Source organism: Meleagris gallopavo, chromosome 28 (assembly GCF_000146605.3).
Source record: "Meleagris gallopavo isolate NT-WF06-2002-E0010 breed Aviagen turkey brand Nicholas breeding stock chromosome 28, Turkey_5.1, whole genome shotgun sequence".
NCBI classification, from domain to species: domain Eukaryota; kingdom Metazoa; phylum Chordata; class Aves; order Galliformes; family Phasianidae; genus Meleagris; species Meleagris gallopavo.
In genome coordinates this window covers 4538484-4557308 of record NC_015038.2, presented here as the reverse complement: position 1 = coordinate 4557308, position 18825 = coordinate 4538484, and the positions used below count along the sequence as shown (strand labels likewise).

At 47.0% G+C, this 18825-nt stretch overlaps 1 protein-coding gene and 1 long non-coding RNA gene across 3 annotated transcripts; both read left to right on the top strand.

Moving 5' to 3' along the window:
• Positions 1-6: 6 nt before the first annotated feature.
• Positions 7-8311, top strand: LOC104914533. The gene is made up of 3 exons (XR_796058.3): positions 7-201; positions 895-8195; positions 8297-8311. It is a non-coding gene; the product is annotated as an uncharacterized LOC104914533 (long non-coding RNA).
• A 332-nt stretch (positions 8312-8643) lies between these two features.
• AMPD1 (adenosine monophosphate deaminase 1) lies at positions 8644-18819 on the top strand. Of its 2 annotated transcripts, XM_010724370.3 has the most exons (16): positions 8644-8754; positions 10485-10496; positions 12194-12368; positions 12877-13036; positions 14059-14221; positions 14449-14668; positions 15165-15294; positions 15518-15712; positions 15871-16002; positions 16090-16253; positions 16384-16510; positions 16966-17129; positions 17470-17590; positions 18066-18239; positions 18382-18492; positions 18638-18819. In XM_010724370.3, the coding sequence occupies exons 1-16, from the start codon at positions 8733-8735 to the stop codon at positions 18791-18793; spliced, it is 2226 nt and encodes a 741-aa protein (XP_010722672.1). In that variant the 5' UTR covers positions 8644-8732; the 3' UTR covers positions 18794-18819. The 2 variants fall into 2 exon arrangements, with proteins under 2 accessions (XP_010722672.1, XP_010722674.1); XM_010724372.3 differs by lacking the exon at positions 10485-10496 and having other exon boundaries at positions 8645-8754.
• The last annotated feature ends 6 nt before the right edge of the window (positions 18820-18825 follow it).

Sequence of the window (18825 nt, the reverse complement as noted above, 5' to 3'; positions counted from 1 at the left end):
AAAAAAAGACTTGCCACGGGATCCTGGTGATCTTGTGAGACTGGGGATGAAAGTTCATGTGAATCACTTGCATTCAGGGTGTGGAAGATGCGTTTTACACACTGGTGAGAGAGATTCGGCAGTACCGGATGAAAAAGCTCAACAGCAATGAAGATGGGAATCAAGGCTGTATGGGGTTGTCTTGCATTGTGATGTGATAAGGTGAGCTGTACTTTTTTGCTCAAGTCTTCTTTCGTGTCTTTCAGCTGTTGATGAGCACAGCTCTGAAATATTAGCTGCTATAGGTTAGTTTTCTTACAACCCATTGATTCCCAGAGGTTTGGTTCCAATAATTAATGACTTCTGCAGTTTTGTTTTTTTCTCTTTTCTCCTTTGTGAGTAGATGGCAAAGCTTAAGGAAGAGGTGTTAAGAAATTCTTTTGACAGCCACCTTCTGGCTGTAACCTGGATTTTGACTGAGCTGATAATGGTGGGATTTTTCTGTATCAATCTACTCAATGTCTCCTTCCTTTGGGAAACAATGTTTTGTTTTTTTTTTTCTCCCTTTTTAACTGTTTAAAGAAAGTGTAATTTCTGTCTTGTGCACAAGAAACACATGAGCCAGAAAGGGGAGTGTGCACAGTGCTGCAGTCAGGATTTGCTAGGAAGTGAGGACCTTTTGACAGCTTATCTTGAGCTGTTTACCTTGGAAACATGAACTATGTGGTGATTAACCAAATAAAATAATGTGGGTCATGAAACTTACGAGTGCTCCAGCTGGGTGAGAGTGTTTACAATGGTTGTCTAAAAGATGTCACTCATCAATGAAGTAGACCAGTCCAGGACTTGTACTGCGCACTGCATGCCTACAACAAATTAGTAAAGAAGCTAATTAGAGATACCTTTCTCTTCCAGATGCCAGGTTCAGATGTAGCTGCTGGACAAGTCTCAATGCTACTGTATTGTGTCTCATGCTGATGCCCTGCAGTATTTTGGTGCCAGCGACCAGACTCTTGGTACCAGTTAATTAGCACAGGATCCCTTTCTGTGCTCCATCTGAAGAAAACATCTCTGGTATCTACCTCCTTGCTCAGCTCACAGAGCAGTCATATCTCTTGGTGTACTGGGATTCTTTTCTAGCTGTGCTGTCTGGGTTTGTTCAAGAAGAAAACCAGTCACAAGAAAAGTGAATTACAGAGACTAAATGCTGTGAAAAAGATCACACTTTACCTCCAGAGTAAAAGCTAGAAGTGGCGTTTGACCCCTTTGCATTGGATCCAGATTTGCGGTGTTGTCAGAGGAGTGGCAGAAGTAATTTTGCCATTACAAAGGTTTCTGTCACCAATTGGATTGATATCTGCTGTCTGTGCACCCACACAGCGTATCTGCAACATCTGCATTGTGCCAGGAGTATCACTTAACTGATTAACTGATCCTTTATTTTTCTGTAATAAAAAGGAGATATCTTCGCTAACTTAAGTGCCTGTTTGCTCAGAAGGTTGGAGGTTGTAAGCTGTTCCCTTGGGCTGAGGAAAACCCCAAGGATGAATTTCTTGGGTGCTCATTGTCTTGAGCAGGCAAGTTTTGTGTAGGTGATCTCTTTTCATGGTAAGATGCTAAAATGGGAATTTGTAGTCTGGAAGATCGATCGGGTGTTTGTGAGACTCTTGAATTAGGGAGAGAAACGTATACTACATCTGTTCTTGATCCATCAGAATGGATCCACCCGCCTCTTTGCACGTGGAACTGTGTATATTCTGTACTGGTTTTCTACAGCATTTGGATCTCTTTCAGGTTGGACCAAATTAGTGACCTGTTCATTTTGACATAACTGCCAATATTTATAGACAATTTCTTACGGACCAATAATGAATCTAGAAACTGGAGGTTACTTTGGGCAGCTGTTCCTCAGCTCTGTCTGTAACTTGCAAATTATTCTGAGTTATTTTCTGCAGAGCCTCCTTCCTCGCTGGGGGAGGAGCCTGGGAGTTGAGGTTGACTATAATTGGGTCAATGGTTGTCGCAGACTTAAGGTGTCCAGGCTGAGTGGAAGAGGCACTGAGCCCTAACAGAACACTGAGCTGACTTCTAATTGCAGCATCTTTGCAAAATGAGGAAGGGAGTTCAGTGATGTCTGCACTGGAGATGTATGATACGCTGATATCATTTCTGGGTTTGTTGTAACAGCCTCAAAGTAGGACTGAAGTACTGTGTGAGCTGTGTGACTTCTTCCTAGAACAAACCAGTGCCACCCCATACGACTGGGACATGCAGGTGAGACCAAAACCTATCAGGCTCCTTGGTGTACCTTGGCCTTCTCAGTTCTTGTGCAAGTGATGCTGGGTTCTGTTCTGTGGTGCCAGACAGTGTCCTATAGCAAAGCTGAATTCCCAGTTAGTCTGGTGAGAGAATCATGAGCCTTCAGCCAACAGAGGGAGTGTTCAGTCTGCTGGAGCAGTGCAAGCTGTAGACTTGACAAGAGGTGTAATTTCAGTTTGTTGCAGTCAGGTTCCTATATTTTCAAAACTGAAATGAGAAATAAGTAAATACTGAGAAAATAAACTGTTGCTTTTAATGCTCTTTTCTCCACTAATTGTACTCTTAATTTTCTTCTTGGGATGCAGAGGATCGATCTGTGTAACTTTATCTGTGGTACTCCAGATAAGTGTTTTAGAATTCATTTTATCCTTGAATGACGGAAATGATAAGAATTTAACACAACATTTTTACATAAAACATGGTTTTCTAGTAACCTACTGAGTGGTGGGAAACATTATGGGATAGCACCAGCTGTGACTCGAGTTCATTTGAAGGCAATCTCTTGCCTGCAGGTTAAATGGGACAGAATCACAATCGCTGTGAGCTGTCTGTGATCAGCAAGCAGTTTGTGGGTTTTTCTTACTGTGTTCTTTTTGTCTGTCTTAGTTTGGTGCAGGAATTGTTCCTCCTGACAGCATTCTTTGAGGTGTGTCAGCAGGAGCTGACTTTGCTCCTCGAGCTGTGTGATGTACTGTTGTCCACTTAATGGAATTACAGAAAGAAACAGCTGCTGGGAGTCACATCTGGTCACATACATTCAGTGTTTTGGAAAGCTGTCAGTGTGGAGTTTGCTCTGTGTTTGAATGGTGAGTTCATGGTGGGTCTGTTATGCTTCTGGATGATCTGGGGAAATGTGGAGCTGCTTCCCTGGCAGCCAGGAGCAGCTCAGGGTGCTGCTGCCTATGGCTGTGGGAAATCTCACAGTTGGTGTTTGAACAATGGCCAAATATGCCAATTAAAAATACATTTTGAAGGGAAATTTGTCATAACTCTTTACTTTGTGTGCATGCTCTACTTTCTGAAAACAAACTAGCCATAACTCAAAAAGTTGTGAATCCTCAGAATAATACAGGAGCTGGCAATTGTGTCTGCTTTCTCTTTGTTTTCCATTTCTCTTGGGTTGGATAAAGCTTTAAAAAGGAAGGAGCCCTGGTGAGGGTTGGATGGTTGGTGTGCATTTCATTTTTGGAACTAGAGAAGAAGTTGCATCAACTTTCAGGATGCTGCAGAGCTCACTTGCACAGGTGGTGTTCCAATCTGTGTTATATCTAGAGAGTGATTTTGCAAAATCAGATTTTGTACCCATCATGAGCATGAAGTGAATGGTTGTAATTGGTTTCCAATTGTATTCCTGTATCAGACATGCCTATATGTGAGTAGTTTGAGTCAGTCAAGGTTGCTGTCAGTACCTAAAGCTTAATGCACCGCATAATGTATGCAGGCAAAAGTCCTATCTTAGGAGCCATCTCTTCATGGATTTGGGTTTATATAGGCAGTGTTTTTAAACTGGATATCTGAAGCACTTTCTGGAGTTCTCTGGTAATGCAGTGGCATCTATCTGGATGAAGGAAGATGTGTTTGAGGAGCACATGAGCAGATTTGCCTCCCTAGCAGAGAGGTTTTGGTGACTGTGGGAAAGGTTTTGTGTCCTGGATCTGTGTGTGCTCTTGGTGAGCTGCAATCCATGACAGGGTACAGCCAGATGAGAAGGAAACCTGGCCATCCTGTGCTTGAGCACAGCTCTGACTCAGTAGTTGCACCAGATGTGCCCTTTCATTCAAGGTGTTCTGATCTCTTAGAGCTTCCTGTAGTTTAAAAAACCACTCATTCTACAGCTTGCTCGGTTAATGTCTGTTGGCGGCGTTGAGTTGGACGTGTGTATGGTAGGAAGCAGCAGAGTGTGATGTGCTTCTGTAATCAGGACTTTAACTAGAATGGTTGGCAGGTGGAAAATGCAGCTATTCCTTTAAAGCAAGCAGATTGTGGACGGTCGGCCAAACTGCCCTGGCTTTGGTGGGAACTGCACTGCAGAAGGACCAAACCCCAACAAGCTTTGGAACTTTTGTTTAGAAGATAAGCACAGCTGGTTTTGCACAAGGCAGCTCCTAATAGTGGTGACTGTGTAGATTTAGTCCAAATGTTCTTATATAGATTTAGCAGCACCACACTGTGTCCACGCCCATCTAACCTCGCTATCCTAAGAGGAACAGACCCTAAACAACCTTGTTCAAAAACTACCAGTGCAAATAACTGAACTAAATATTTGTTACTGCTGACTGAGAACAGCTGTTTTAGTGTAGCATTGTGGCTTGTTAATGTGAGTGCCCCAGCTCCATGGTCTTATTAAAAAACAAACACACACAAAAACAAACATTGCTCAGATTTTGTTCTTATTGTCATCAGTAAGACTTGAATAGTGATGGTAATGCTTATGTAGACGTGTCTTGTGAGTGCACTTCAGTGATTTAGAAAGAACTGGATTTCAAGCAACTTTGGACCTGTGGGGGGAGGGAGATTAATGAAGGTTTGAATCGCATTCTAATTCTGTCCTTCATTACTCTACAAGCCTAAATCCTATACAGCCTCCAGGATAGCTGGAAACTGTTGAGATCTGGACTTTTTTTTTTATCCAAGGGCTAACTTGTTGTAACTTGGTATAATTATCTGCTTTCAGAAATGCATCCCTGTTGGTTTGAAGTAAATTATTTTGCTTCTTAAATAACTTTTTAAAGAATAAACTCTGTGAATTCTTTGGTTGTCTCTTTTATGGCAGTGGTCTGGAGCAAGATCACACAGCTGGCTTACAGAGAACTCAGCACACACTTGGTGTTCCACGAGTGAAATCAGCTATCGAGGTATTATTTCTGTGCTCAGTGCCCTCTGTTAGGTTTTTAAGTTGTGTATCTCACTCTTCTGAAGTAGTGCCCTACTGGTTCTCCTGCACAAGAAGTACTGAACCACTCAGTAAATGTGCTTTAGGTACATTGCTCCTAGAATATGATAGCAGACTTCTGGGATCCAAAGTCCAATCTGTTTTCTGTGTAAGGAACTGAAAAATAGACTTTCAATAACAGAAGAGCTCCCCAAACCACAGTGCAGCTATGGTAAAGCATTTCAAAACAAAGGTGACAAATGATACTGGTGAACTTCAGCTTTTCAGCTCCCTTTGCCTGTACTGGCTCATTTTTTGCACATTCAAGGGGGTTGGAGTCTGGAGATGTGTAGGATGGGATGGAGGCATTCTGCCTTCTGCTGCAGGGAAGCACAGTCCTCCCTCCACCTGTGTGTCACAGCCCAGAGCTGTGAGTTGCAGACGTTCGGCCTTGAGTCTGCAGGATCTGTTTTTCCTGGGCAGCAGATTCCCCCGCTGTTCTCACTGAGCATTGCAGCCATTCTCACCATCCTCAGCATCACAGGAATTCCACCTCGGCCCTGAGGTTATCTGCTATTTCCTTGAATAAAGGTGAGTGGCCTTGGTAACCTCGGGTGCGTTTGGGTTTTGTTTTTCTTTCTTCTTCCTTCCCTGAGCAGAACAGAGGAACATCGCCAGCTGTGAGCATTGCCTGCTGCAGTGCTCAGGGAAAGTCACTGCACATCCTGGCATGAGGCTGCAGCCTGAGGAAAAGTAAGGCAACGGGCTGCCCTGCGAAGGTGAAATGAAAGCTCATAGCGTGCTGAGGGCCTGGATGTGAAATCTACCTTTTGAAGGCACTCCTCCCATTGCCAGGAAGATCCCCTTCTCTTGATCCAAAGAAGTTTGCTTTGTGCTGCATATAAAACTCCTTGTATTGCAGAGCCTGTTCCTAAGGGAGAGATTGAGAATCACAGCACAGACTGATGCTTAAAAACAAGGCTGTTCTGAGCTTATTAGGGAAATTTTCCCTCCCATATAGCTGTAATCTTCAGCAATTTGTTCCTAGAAAGTGGTTCAGATCTCGAAAAGGGCGCATTGATCTTCGTTTCATTCTGGAGCAGGGGATGATTTAAGCGGTCCTGGAGGAATCTGTGGGGGGATGAACAGGAGCAATGTGAGATGAGAAGAACCTTCTGAGGGCCTCCTCAATGCAAGGTGCCAGTAACAGGTTACAGGTGTAACAGCAAGGGGTGCACTTGTGAGTTTCGGTGTTCAGCTCCTGAAGGAGTACTAACAGGGGACTGTAGATGACTTTCTAGCAAGGCTTGTCCGTAGGCCTTTTGGGCAGCTTACTCTGAGGTATGTCTGCTTTATGAGGCAGATGGGAGGCAGATCTTGCCAAGTTCCCCGAGCTGCCAAGTTCCTGGCATGTTTGGCAATCTTAGTAGACCTAGGCAGAATGAAGGCAGCTCAGAGAGAAGCGCGAGGTTTCTTTCAGAACACACTGAAAGTCTCTGCGTGAATCATTCATTTCCCAGCTGAAAACTGGGGAGAGGGCCTGCTTGCCTTCAGTCCTGCTTAAAGAGGCTGTAGTTCTAACTTTAGCACATACCCAACCTTTACTCATATTTCTACCATGAACCCAAACACTTTGACCCTGTGACTTAGATGGCTAAGGGATCAGAAGACCTCTTGAAGAAGATAACCTCTGCACCATAAAGGTTATTTTTGGTTTCAGATGTGAATCTTAAGGCCTTGACATGTCAAGAAAGGTTAGGGGCAGGTCTGGGCCCTGCGGGAGAGCAAACAAGCAGGAGTTTGCTCTTACTGGCCTTAAATGGAACAGCTGTACAACAGTGTGGTTTGGGGACTCACAAACTGATGAGTTGGTGACAAGATGAATAATTAAGAAAGTGAAGACAAGCAAAGAGAGGTGAGATATTACAGATCAAGACCTCCAGCATCCCAGTTTTGCCCTACTGGTTACACCTCTCTTGCTGGGGATGGAAGCCAACTGATGTTATTGAGGAATATCTTGCAGGTGGGACTAAAACTCTGAGTTCTGGAGGATTTTCTAATTGTAATCCAGCGTGGCTTGAAGCTATACCCATCAACTAGTAATCTTGCAGAGTTTCTGAATGCTTTGGAAATCATCTCAGCTGAAATGCAGGGCAGAGGCTGAGCCCATCTGCCTTCACTGACTCGTGGTGCCACGAAGCTCCCCGTGCATCCCTGACCACAGTCTATGATTTGTGCCTTCTTTCTCACTCTGCCTCTCAGGCAGGTGATCCTTTCACTTACAGCAGCCTGCTTCTGGGACAGCACCTTCCCTGAGCTGTTCCTACAGAGTACAGCACAGAAGCCCTTACACACGTGTACCTCCAAGCAATGCTTGTCCTGGCCAGGGGTGCAGGTTATTCTGATCCCTTCTCTGTTAGGAACAAAGTCACCTTTTAAATCATCAATGAAAATCTGTTAGAATGCAGCCTGAATGCTTTACTTACTCGTCCTGATCTTAATGCCACTTACCATAACAAATAGGAAAAGACCCTGTTTCAAATATAAGCCATTTTATACTTCTGTTTAGGCTTACATGCAGTACAAATTTTCTTCAGCCAGGAACTGTTTTCCAAGAAAAGAGATCCTAAGATTTACCTGTGTGCTGGAAGGAATCTGCTTAACATGAGTCACGAGGAGGGACTTCGCAAAGCCATTCCTGCTCTTTCAAATCCAAGTCACTCTGGGTACTTCAGGGGAGTTTCTCATCACACCTTGGATTGTGCTAAATGCCGATCACTGCTAGAATAAACAAGACAAGCCTTGGCTATGGCTCATTGCATACAGAAACAGATGACACCCAGGCTTGCCAGCTGATGTAAATCACCTCACTACAATACAAAGTCTTATAAAGGCAGGTCCTGACCAACTCAGGAGCAAAAATCATAGCTAACGCCTCCTTGTGTTTTCTTTATTTATTATTATTATTTTCCCTCCTATTTCATTCCTCTGGGAAGATGTGAGGACATCTGTACAACTCCTGCAGGTAAAATCCACTCTTCCGTGCACACCCTCCTGAGGAAAAATCTGCTATGAATTCCTGGTAAGTAGTGAGAGCACATCATGTGTACCTATCTATCCCCACAGCTCCTGTTCTCATCAACCACGTGCCCTAAGGAGCTCCTCCGAATCACTGGTTCAGCTCAGAAGACATCAGTTTTAGTCTCTCTTAAAAGGTTGACTTCCACATTCTCCCATTATAAAGATGTAAGGGTCCTGAGATGCGACAGTCTGGCCAGACAGTGGCCAAAACTTGACTAAATGTGAAATGAAAGCTTAATAAAGGAGGAGAAAAAAAAAAAGTTGAATTTGAGCCCTGGTTTCACCTGTTTCAGTGCAAGTGCGTGTGGCAGCACTTTAAATAGTCCTGCTGTTCATCTCCCTTCTCCTTTTAGAGGGGGAGAGTCTAATTACAGGGAAGGGAAAGCAGTAAAATAAGCATTAGGCTGCTGAGCAGTCAGTCAGCTACTTGTGCTGTGTTACAGCAGGGTGTTACCTGGGGGTCTGCAAACTTGCTGCAAAGATGTCACAAGCAAAAATTCCAGGTAGGTCTGAAGGCAAGCAGCAAGATGGGGAGACACAGGGCAGGTTTGTTAGCTGACAGGCTCTGAGATTTTGGTGCTGTGCTGTCTTCGCAGTCCAGGGATGCAGCTTGAGGGTCTGTGAGCATTTTTCTTCCTGCTTGGAGGTATTTTTGAACAGTAAAGTAGAAAAAAAGGTTGTATTGTTTAAATCTTGCTCCGCTCATAGTGGGGGAAAAACCTGTTATCCTTCCTGCAGTATCCTGATATAAAATGGTTGTAGAAGGGACCAAAGGGATTTCAGGAGTCTCCAGTCAACCTGAGTGCACTTAGAAGATGTTGGGTGCTGCAGTGCCCAGGGGGTGGGAAGCACAGGTTGGGTACAGTAGGGTCGGCCAAGCCTTGCAGGGAGGTGCAAAAGGGTGCAACTGCTGTAACTGAGCCCTGGAGAATCTCAGCACCTAATAGTTCTGAAAAGAGCATATTTAGAATTGCAGTGCTCTGTTTTGCCACAGATATGTTCCAGTAAGTGAAGCTGGTACTACAGCCTGGACCTGTGACATCAATGGGAGTTTGACCTTTGTATGTGTATTTTTTTATCCACTAAAGAAATGGAAGGTCAAACACTGAGCATTTCTGGGATACTTGGTTTGCAAATCAATATGTGGAGTTCAAATGCCAGGACTGGAAGCATCTGAACTGCAAATGTAGGCTGGATTTTGGAAAGTGAGCAGCTGGTGACTGCAAAGACAGAGAGCTCCAGTGTGAATTTTCTGGGTCAGATAGCAAGGGCATAAGCAGCATCCTCAGAGTGCTGGTGCTTCCTTGAACACCCAGAAGTGAAGAGCTGCAATGTCTCAGCTATCTGATTCTGGTAGCAAATAAGTGGAGATGTGACAACAGGTGGCAGGAGATCAGGAGAGAAACTTAATATAATTGAATTGCTGTCCATCCTGATCTTCATGGAGGATGGTGAGTCATGGACAGACAAACAGTGGTGAAAGAGCCTCAGTACTCTAAGTCACTGAATTTTAATTTAATTTTTATTTTATTTTTTGTTCAGGCTGGAGAATGCTGTTTTGCCATCTTAACTTATTTCTAATGCTTTTCTGCATTCCTACTTCTGAACACAGGTGTAGGGGGAGACCTTTCAGGACAGCTGCGTCCTGTTAGGTAACCAGGTATCCTGTAGGTGCTTTTAGTATTGATTGAGGTGATGTAGGTTCCAGAAAACTCTCTTCCCCTGGGATAGGTGGAGGTAAATCTAGAGCTTCCCAGAAGGTAAACCTGAGCTCTGTGAGAGCCTCTGGTATCTGTAATGTGCTTTGTTTATGCACGGACTGCTGAAGGTATATCACAGAATATGAATACTGACCTCACGTCTTTATGATGTTAAGAAGGAACAAGGACTTTTTTCACATTGAGAGTGGTGACACACGGGAACAGGTTGCCCAAGGAGGCTGTGGATGCCCCATCCCTGCAGGCATTCAAGGCCAGGCTGGATGTGGCTCTGGGCAGCCTGGGCTGCTGGTTGGTGACCTGCACACAGCAGGGGGTTGGAACTGAATGAGCACTGTGGGCCTTTGCAACCCACGCCATTCTATGACTTCCTTTTGTAAGTGTAATGCTCTGCCTAGGTTTGTAATTTACAATCACTTTTTAATTACGGGCATGATGATAAGGCAAAAAGGTTGAGATTTTTGGAGGGCTGATCCACATCTGTTTTTATTCTGTTTCTGTTTCATCTCCAACAGCAGAAGACAAACGTGAGTATGGCGGTGTTTTCCTACATGCTCTCCTGTGTTACTGTCAGAACATGATCGCTGGGAGCAGACAGCAGTTACACGATCATGGCCCTGTTTCTGCAGTTCAAGCAGATGCTATTTCTCAGCAGTGCCAGTTGTGCCCCTCACTGCTTTACAGAATGGCTTCAGTCCTTTTGGTCCTTGGAACCTACTTTTGGTTAAATGTTGTTCTAGCACCCTCAAGCTCCTGTTCAGAGGAATATTTTCCTCTGTGGAGGAGGGAAACATTCTGCATTTTCCCTGGCACCTATTCACACTTTGGTTTTTTGTCTCTAAACAGAGATCTAACCTAAAATAACTCTTTCCAAATCAGCCATGCTCCTAGTGGATTTGATCCATGAGGGAACAGATTCAATGTTTCACATCCTTCACTCACACTGAAACCCCCAGAATGGTATTCCTGCCTTTGCCTTCCTGCTTCCTGTTTGCTGAGACCTCACGTGTCAGCAGTGACCCTTTATTGCTGAGACACCTGGTGTCCCCAGATCCCTAACACTGGACAGTAATAAAAAAAAGTGCAAGGAATTGTGTGTAGAGGCCTGGTGGTGATACTGCAACTTCATAACAACGGGCAACTCATGCCACTGAAATGCTGCTCCTGTGACATTGCACTGCTGAGAAATGGACCTGGCGCTTGTATCTTTCCTGTGATTTATCATGTAACAGCAAGGAAAGGAAGCCTCTGTGTGATGTTTCCTAACTAACCTGCTGCCAGGACCTTGGAACTGTAAACTCAGCGATTTGCTGCTGGTTTTTAATGTTTTTCCCTGTAAAGCCCCATGAGAAGTTGTCTAGCTTCAGTGCTGAAAATCAATTCTAGGTCTACCACAATTCTGTCATGCATCAGCCCTCCCTGCCTTGGTCCTCATCTGCTGACCACAACATCTTGGAAGACATCTCAGTGGTGTGGTCCCACGTAGCTGACCTGCAGCATCAATACTCACCGTGCTTCATGCTGAGCTGCCAACTGCCAGAGAAACCTGCTCGATTAGTTCATATGCTGCTATGCAAACATACATTTTGAGATGTTCCCCAAAGAAGTCTTGTTTTATGTTGCTTTGCTGGCAGTATAAATGCTTTTAACCACCCTCCTCCTCCTGCTCCCTAGAATTCCAGCTCATTTTGCCCATGGAGACTTCCGTAGGGCCATATTGTTTGGTACTTCTGCAGCATGCTGGCTGTGATGGGCTGAGAGGAATCCAGGCCACAGCTCCTAGCTAGGAGCAATTCAGCTACAGTGTGATGGCAGGAACTGTTTTGGCTGCTGGCTTTGTCCATCTCCATGTCCACCTGTCTTCATCTTGCCTGGATGCCTTTTGGAGCAAGTGGGTCTTGGCCTTCCTAGAGCTGTAAGGGCTCTGCCAGTCTCCCTCTTTGTCTCCTATGCTCCCTTCCCAAGAGCTTGCTTCTTTCTGAGCTGTTTTGTGCTACTTGCACCGAAAACTGTATTTACCTTTTCTGTTATGCTGGGGATGCTTAGATACCCCTGCAGCCCACAGTGTGTGGGACAAGCTCTGTTAGGAGGGCACTCAGAGTATTCCAGGCAGAGTGGAGGTGTTTTAAGGACGTGAGAGCTGGCTGCAGGAGGCACCTTTCTGTTAGGGTGGCTGGGAATTAGGAACCCATCTGACCCTACAGCCTTCTCTTTCTCCTTGCAGAGATAGATGAGGCAACGCGCTCCTTCGCAGAGAAGGTCTTTGCCTCTGAGGTAAAAGATGAGGCAACCAGGCAAGAGATCTCTCCTTTCGATGTGGAAGAGATCTGCCCCATTTCACGCCATGAAATGAGAACACACATGATGCTTCAGGAAAGTTCCTCCGCAGCAGAAAAGCGGTGAGCAACAACCAGGGTGGTGGGAGAAGAGGGGAAGGGCAGTGTCAGCTTGTGCCCAGCCAGAGGCGGAAGAAAAGCAAGAGATTCATAAATCAAGGCCCGGGAAAAATAGCTTAGCACACCCAGGCCTGGTTACATCCTTGGTAATCCTACAGCATCTGTCAGATGCTTCTGGGTTTCCTTTTCAAGTATTTCTTCTACTGTTGGACAGAAAAACCCTTTTGTCCTGTTACCTCAGCACTGTCACTGCAATGGCCACAGGTCTCTTGGAGATGGAGACCTGGGGACCTCTATGGAAAGGGGAGACTTCCAGGGACAGTGGCTGAAAGTCCATGGCTACTTTCATGTGCTGCACCCTCTACTCTTGGCAGTGTTCATTTAAGGTGCTCAGAAAGCAGCAGAAAGATTATTGATGTTGCACACAGCTGGAAGGTGGCTGGTAAATGCCCCTGCCCTGTGTGCAGCCAAGGAGCTGGGGCTGCTTGCCTGAGGCTTTCCTTCCTGGCAGGAGGAAGCGCATGCTCAGCCTGAAGACAATTGCACTGGCAGTCCCTTTGGCTCAGAAGACTGGATTGTCCACTATTGATGAGATCATCTCTACCTCCCCCCAGTACCAATCGGTGCCTGACTTCCAGAGGGTACAGATCACAGGGGATTATGCCTCTGGGGTAGGTATTTCATGGCCATTCAACTTCCCTGTGCTGACTGCTACCTCATCTAGTCCTTGCTTGTCCCTCACGAGTGCCCACTGTCACAGACGTCCATGCAAGATGCGTGGGGGCAGTTTGTGCTTTCCAGCTCTACATATGTCTTATAAGCATCTGATGATGTTCCTGCTGTGTCCCCTGCAGGATCCTGAGCTGAATGCCTTAACAGGAGTGTCAGGGAGTGCCATGTACTTCCCATGGGATTCTCTGTACGTGGGAGGGTGATGCTCATTCTGATGCACACAGCTGTGTCTGCTTAAGACCTGTGCACACAATGATTGAGGTTGCAAGGGGACCTCAGGATGTCCAAACCCTACACAGTCATGTAGAATAGGGTGGACAGCACTGCTAGCACATCCTGAACAAATTCCTCTTTCTCCTCCTTTCTTCCACTGCCTCCTGCTGTGCCATTTGTGAGATACTGCTGGCAGATTGCTCAACCTGAGGTTTTATAGCAGAGGAGCGATTAGGGGAAACTGAAATTCCAACCAGCATGCAGCAGGCACATTCCTTCTGCCATGACTGTGCTTAGCTGCAACTGATGCAAAATATTCTGTCATGCTGCCCCAGTCTGGCCAATCCGTGCCGCCCGAAACACTTGTCTGTGCAGTAAATCAAATTCTTGACATATTGGTCTGGTATATGTTGCTCAGTTTCAGCCCGGGCTCCAGAAATAGTACCCAGTCTTCTGCCCAGGTCTAGGTTCCATTTTGGTTCCAGCTACAGCATGAGGCGAGGAATGTAAGGGGGTGGCAGCTAAATTTTGTTTGTTGCAGCATAAAGAATCTCCCTTTGCCATGTCTGGGACTTTGCCCATCATCCCTTCTTTGTCCTGCTCAGGCAGAACAGTGGAAGGGAGAGGATGATCAAATATGTATCTTGCTGTAAACACGCTTGCACCCTTTAAGACTTGATGCACCACAGTCTCTCTCAAGCAGCTATGTTCCAGTTGCATGGTTACACCAACAGCAGCCCTCTTGCAGGTGACAGTGGAAGATTTTGAAGTTGTCTGCAAAGGCCTGTACCGTGCCTTGTGCATCCGGGAGAAATACATGCAGAAGTCATTGCAGAGGTTTCCCAGGACCCCATCACAGTACCTGCGTACTATTGAAGGTGAAGTCTGGAGGGCAAGTGATGCTGGCCCAGGTATGTTTAAGCACCTGCAGAATTTTGCCCACTGGCTTCAAATTAGGATGGCAAGGTGTCAGAAAAGAGTTACATACACAGTGCTCTATGGGGAGATTACCTGCCTGGGACTCCTCACTGTTGGTGCTCGGGCTGTGCCTGTCCTCTGCTGGGGGTGAAGGAGTGTGGCGGGCTTGTGGGGTTTTGGCAGACAGCCACAGCCCCATAGTATTCTCCCTTTGGTGCAGTGTTCACCCCGCCAGTGAAGGATGGACAGGATCCCTTTGAAACTGGGAATCTCCCTGAGGACCTGGGATACCATGTCCAGATGAAGGATGGGATCGTTTACATCTATAGTGACAAGGCAGCAGCTGGAAGAAATGAGCCAAAGGACCTGCCTTACCCCAACCTCAAGCATTTTGTTGATGACATGAATTTCCTCTTGGCCCTGATTGCACAGGGGCCTGTGTAAGTGCTCAGCCTGAGGCAATCAAACTGGTACGGCCTCAGCAGGCAGAGGGAGGACCAGGGCAGAGCCATGGTTGCCCCTTCTTCTTCCTGAAAGGAGGGAGGGACCTGCTCCAGTAGCCAGAAACCCAAATGGGAAAATTCTGCCAGCTCTGTACCCTTTTGGTAGGGGGCTTGGAGGGGCAGTGTTGAGGGATAGCCTCAGAATCCCACCTTGCCATACCAACAGTCTGCTGGCTACTTAAGTGTCCTCGCTCCTTCTCAGCCATCTTGGTTGGGGTCTTGAGCAAAGTCAGTGTGGAGGGGTTGAAGACATCTCCTGTGGGTATGCTCCTATCTGCAAGGCCTTCCTGCAGAGCTCTGTGACACAGCCAGAAGCAGCACCATGGGGAGGCAGGCCAAGGCAGTGCGAGCTCCTCCAGTTGGGGTGAAAGCTCAACCCCCATGCATTTGACTCTCTGTGCCCAGACGCTCTTCTGCCCTTTTCTTTTTCCAGTAAGACCTATAGTCATCGGCGCCTGAAGTTCCTCTCATACAAGTTCCAAGTGCACGAAATGCTAAATGAGATGGAGGAGATGAAAGAGCTGAAGAACAATCCTCATCGGGATTTCTACAATTGTCGTAAGGTAAACGGCAAGGCTCACAGCCCCAGAAACCCTGCAGCTGAGCTCTCTTGGCAACTGCTGCTCTCTGAGAAATGTGGATATTGGGGTCAAGGGCTGGGACACCTGCTAATGGGAACATGGCTGAGCCGTGTTCCTTACACAATTTGGGTTCAGCTAAGGGATATATGATGTTACCCGAGCAGCGCTATCTTGAAGCTGGAGAGCTGTTGCTTTGCCTTCTCAGGTGGATACACACATCCATGCCGCAGCCTGCATGAACCAGAAGCACCTTCTGCGTTTCATCAAGAAGTCATACCGTGTGGATGCTGACCGTGTAGTTTACGACGCCAAAGGTGAAAAGCTCACTCTGAAACAACTTTTTCAGAAGCTCAATCTGCACCCATATGACTTGACAGTGGACTCCCTGGATGTCCATGCTGTAAGTGGCAGGGCACACACTGTGCATGCTGGCATTCATGGTAGGGTGTGGCATCCTGACTTTCCCATTCTGGCTTCTGTGGATCAGTCCCTGCCCAGCTGGTATGCCTGGACTCAGCATGTGTTTACAGGATTTGCCCCTTGTCATCTCTACTCCAGGGGCGTCAGACGTTTCAGCGCTTTGACAAATTCAATGCTAAGTACAACCCCGTGGGTGCCAGTGAACTCCGTGACCTCTACCTGAAGACAGAAAACACCATCAATGGTGAATACTTTGCTACCATCATCAAGGTATGAATACAGGGGAGGAGAAAGTTGTGGGGCTGCTGCACTCAGGATAGAGGATACTTGTGTACAGTATGTTTTCTCGGTTCCTAGGAGGTTGGCTCTGATCTGGAGGATGCCAAGTACCAGCATGCAGAGCCTCGCCTCTCAATCTATGGGCGATCAGCTGAAGAGTGGCCCAAGCTGGCCAACTGGTTCAACAGACACCGGGTCTACTCCCCCAATATGAAGTGGATGATCCAAGTACCCAGGATTTAGTATGTGCTGTGCTTCTCACAGAGCACTCTGCCTTACAGTGCACAGTACCTTATTCTTAACCCAAAAGAAGTTATGGGAACAGTGAGCCATGTTCCTCTGATAGTGACTAATCTTTGTATCTGTCTGCAGTGATGTGTTCAGATCTCGGAATTTCCTCCCACACTTTGGGAAGATGTTGGAAAATATCTTTGTTCCTGTGTTTGAGGCAACTGTCAATCCTCAAGCCCACAAAGAGCTGAGTGTCTTTCTACGCCACGTGAGTGTCACTTCATGGTGCTGTCAGGGTCTGGTGAGCCCAGGATGTTCCTGTTTGGGCACAAGAAATAGGACATCAGCTCTGGCACAGAAAATATCATCACTTGGATTGTGGCTATTCTGCCATTTTCTGGGAAAGGATGTGAGTCCAGAAGTGATGAAAGGAGGGATCAGTCACCCTGAGCTGGGCTGCTGTGGGACTGTGAGAAATGCTGTCCCCTTAACTCCTGTATAAATGGTTTGGTTTAAGCCTTCTTTCAACCCATTGATAGAGCCAGGGGGTTCATGGGGAGGAAGGTCTACAACCTTGCTCCTGACTCTGCTCCTGGTAGGGCAGGGGTGTGGGCTACAGCCAAGGTACGGTAAGCTGCAGTGGGACAAAGTGAGGCAGCCTACCTGGCCATGATGATGTGAGGAGCTTTGAGATGCAGCTTCTTTTGTTATTTTGCCAAGCAGATCACTGGCTTTGACAGCGTGGATGATGAATCCAAGCACAGCGGACACATGTTCTCTACTAAAAGTCCAAAGCCAGAGCAGTGGACTTCTGCAAAGAACCCATCCTATACCTACTATGTATACTACATGTATGCCAACATCCTGGTGCTTAACAACCTGCGCAGGTGAGACCCCAGATCTGCTAAAGGACACACCTGATGGGCTGGCAGAAGTCAGCAGGGGCACTTCTTGCTCTGCAACTGATGTAATTTGGAGCTTCTTGTCCCAGTCCAATTTCCCAACGTTCATCAATAGGAAGTATGATCAAATGGGGTGAAAACTTTAGGACTGCAGAGATGCATCTCTTGTATATGGAGGTGAGGAAAGAGTACAAGTTAGGTCAAGCTGGCTTCTTGGGGAACACACTACTAGGGGCTGAGCCGGATCTGAAGTAGGGGAATCTTGCATCATGTGCCATATAACCCTACTGCTTACCTGCTCTGAGTCCTCCTTCTGTGTGTTTAGGCAGCGTGGTATGAACACGTTCCTCTTCCGTCCACACTGTGGGGAAGCTGGGGCCATCACACACCTGCTTGCAGCCTTCATGACAGCAGATAACATCTCCCATGGTCTCAACCTCAAGAAGGTGAGTGGAGTAGTCTGCCACAGAGCAATAAAGTGGCAGAGAAGTAGAACGTGCTCACAGCTGACTTCTGCTGTAGCTGATAGTTCATCATGCCTCTGCCTTAGCCTTACACAGACAGCCTGGCTTCCAGCAAACAATATGTGATTCCCTGGGTTTCCCCAGGCATATTTGTGGCCGAAGGTGGGAAACATATTCGTATTTCCAAAGGGTTTAACATCACAGACCTATCATTTTTATAAATACATCTCACTGGAGTTGAAGTCTGGATGACCTCAGATCTCAACTCGCTTGGTCTCTCATGCTCCACGTGGCCCCTAGGAGAACTCCTAGCTTGCCTACACAACTTTGACCTTTATGAGTGCTGTGCAGCAGATTTTCTGCCTGTGGGACTGGGTTGATCTGAGTTGTGAGACTGAACAGGTGGAGGTCACAGCAGCTTTATCCCTATATCTGACAATTCTTCTCTCCATTGCAGAGCCCAGTGCTGCAGTATCTGTACTTCCTTGCCCAAATTCCCATCGCTATGTCCCCCCTCAGCAACAACAGCCTCTTCCTGGAGTACGCAAAGAATCCGTTGCTTGACTTCCACCAGAAGGGCCTTATGGTGTCCCTTTCTACAGATGACCCCATGCAGTTTCATTACACCAAGGTGCTGTGTGGGCCTCGTTTGTCACGGGAGCCAGCAGCAGTGGCAGAGGGTGGGGTGTGCTGGGGACAGCACGTTTATGGGGCAGCCGTGTGGGCTACGCAGGCAGAAGCTGCCTGGCTTCTAATGCAACCTTTGGCTACAGGAGCCCCTGATGGAGGAGTACGCCATCGCTGCCCAGGTCTTCAAACTCAGCACCTGTGACATGTGTGAGATTGCCAGGAACAGCGTGCTGCAGTGTGGGCTGTCCCACGAGGTGGGTGCCTGGGGAGGGCGGGTAGCAGAGCGGGCCAGCAGCTCCAGCAGGGCCACGGGCATCTCTGCACTGCAGCTCCTGCATCTGTGCCGGTGCTGCCGGCAGGGACCTGTGAGAACCCCTACCCTGTGCTTGTACGTGGCAGGAGAAAGCCAAGTTCCTGGGTGAGAAATACCAGGAGGAGGGGCCCCATGGCAACGACGTCCGGAAGACCAACGTGGCTCAGATCCGCATGGCCTATCGCTACGAGACGTGGTGTTACGAGCTCAACCTCATCGCGGAGGGCCTGAAAGCCGAGTAGCGAGCAGTACGGGCGGACTCCTGGGCGCGGCT

What these genes read in the sequence shown, in the direction of transcription:
- AMPD1 (XM_010724370.3), top strand. Translation starts at nt 8,733, where the DNA reads ATGTCACAAGCAAAAATTCCAG. An exon ending in ACTCCCTGGATGTCCATGCT is followed by an intron (nt 15,713 to 15,870) that starts GTAAGTGGCAGG and finishes TCTCTACTCCAG; the next exon opens with GGGCGTCAGACGTTTCAGCG. An exon ending in ACTTTGCTACCATCATCAAG is followed by an intron (nt 16,003 to 16,089) that starts GTATGAATACAG and finishes CTCGGTTCCTAG; the next exon opens with GAGGTTGGCTCTGATCTGGA.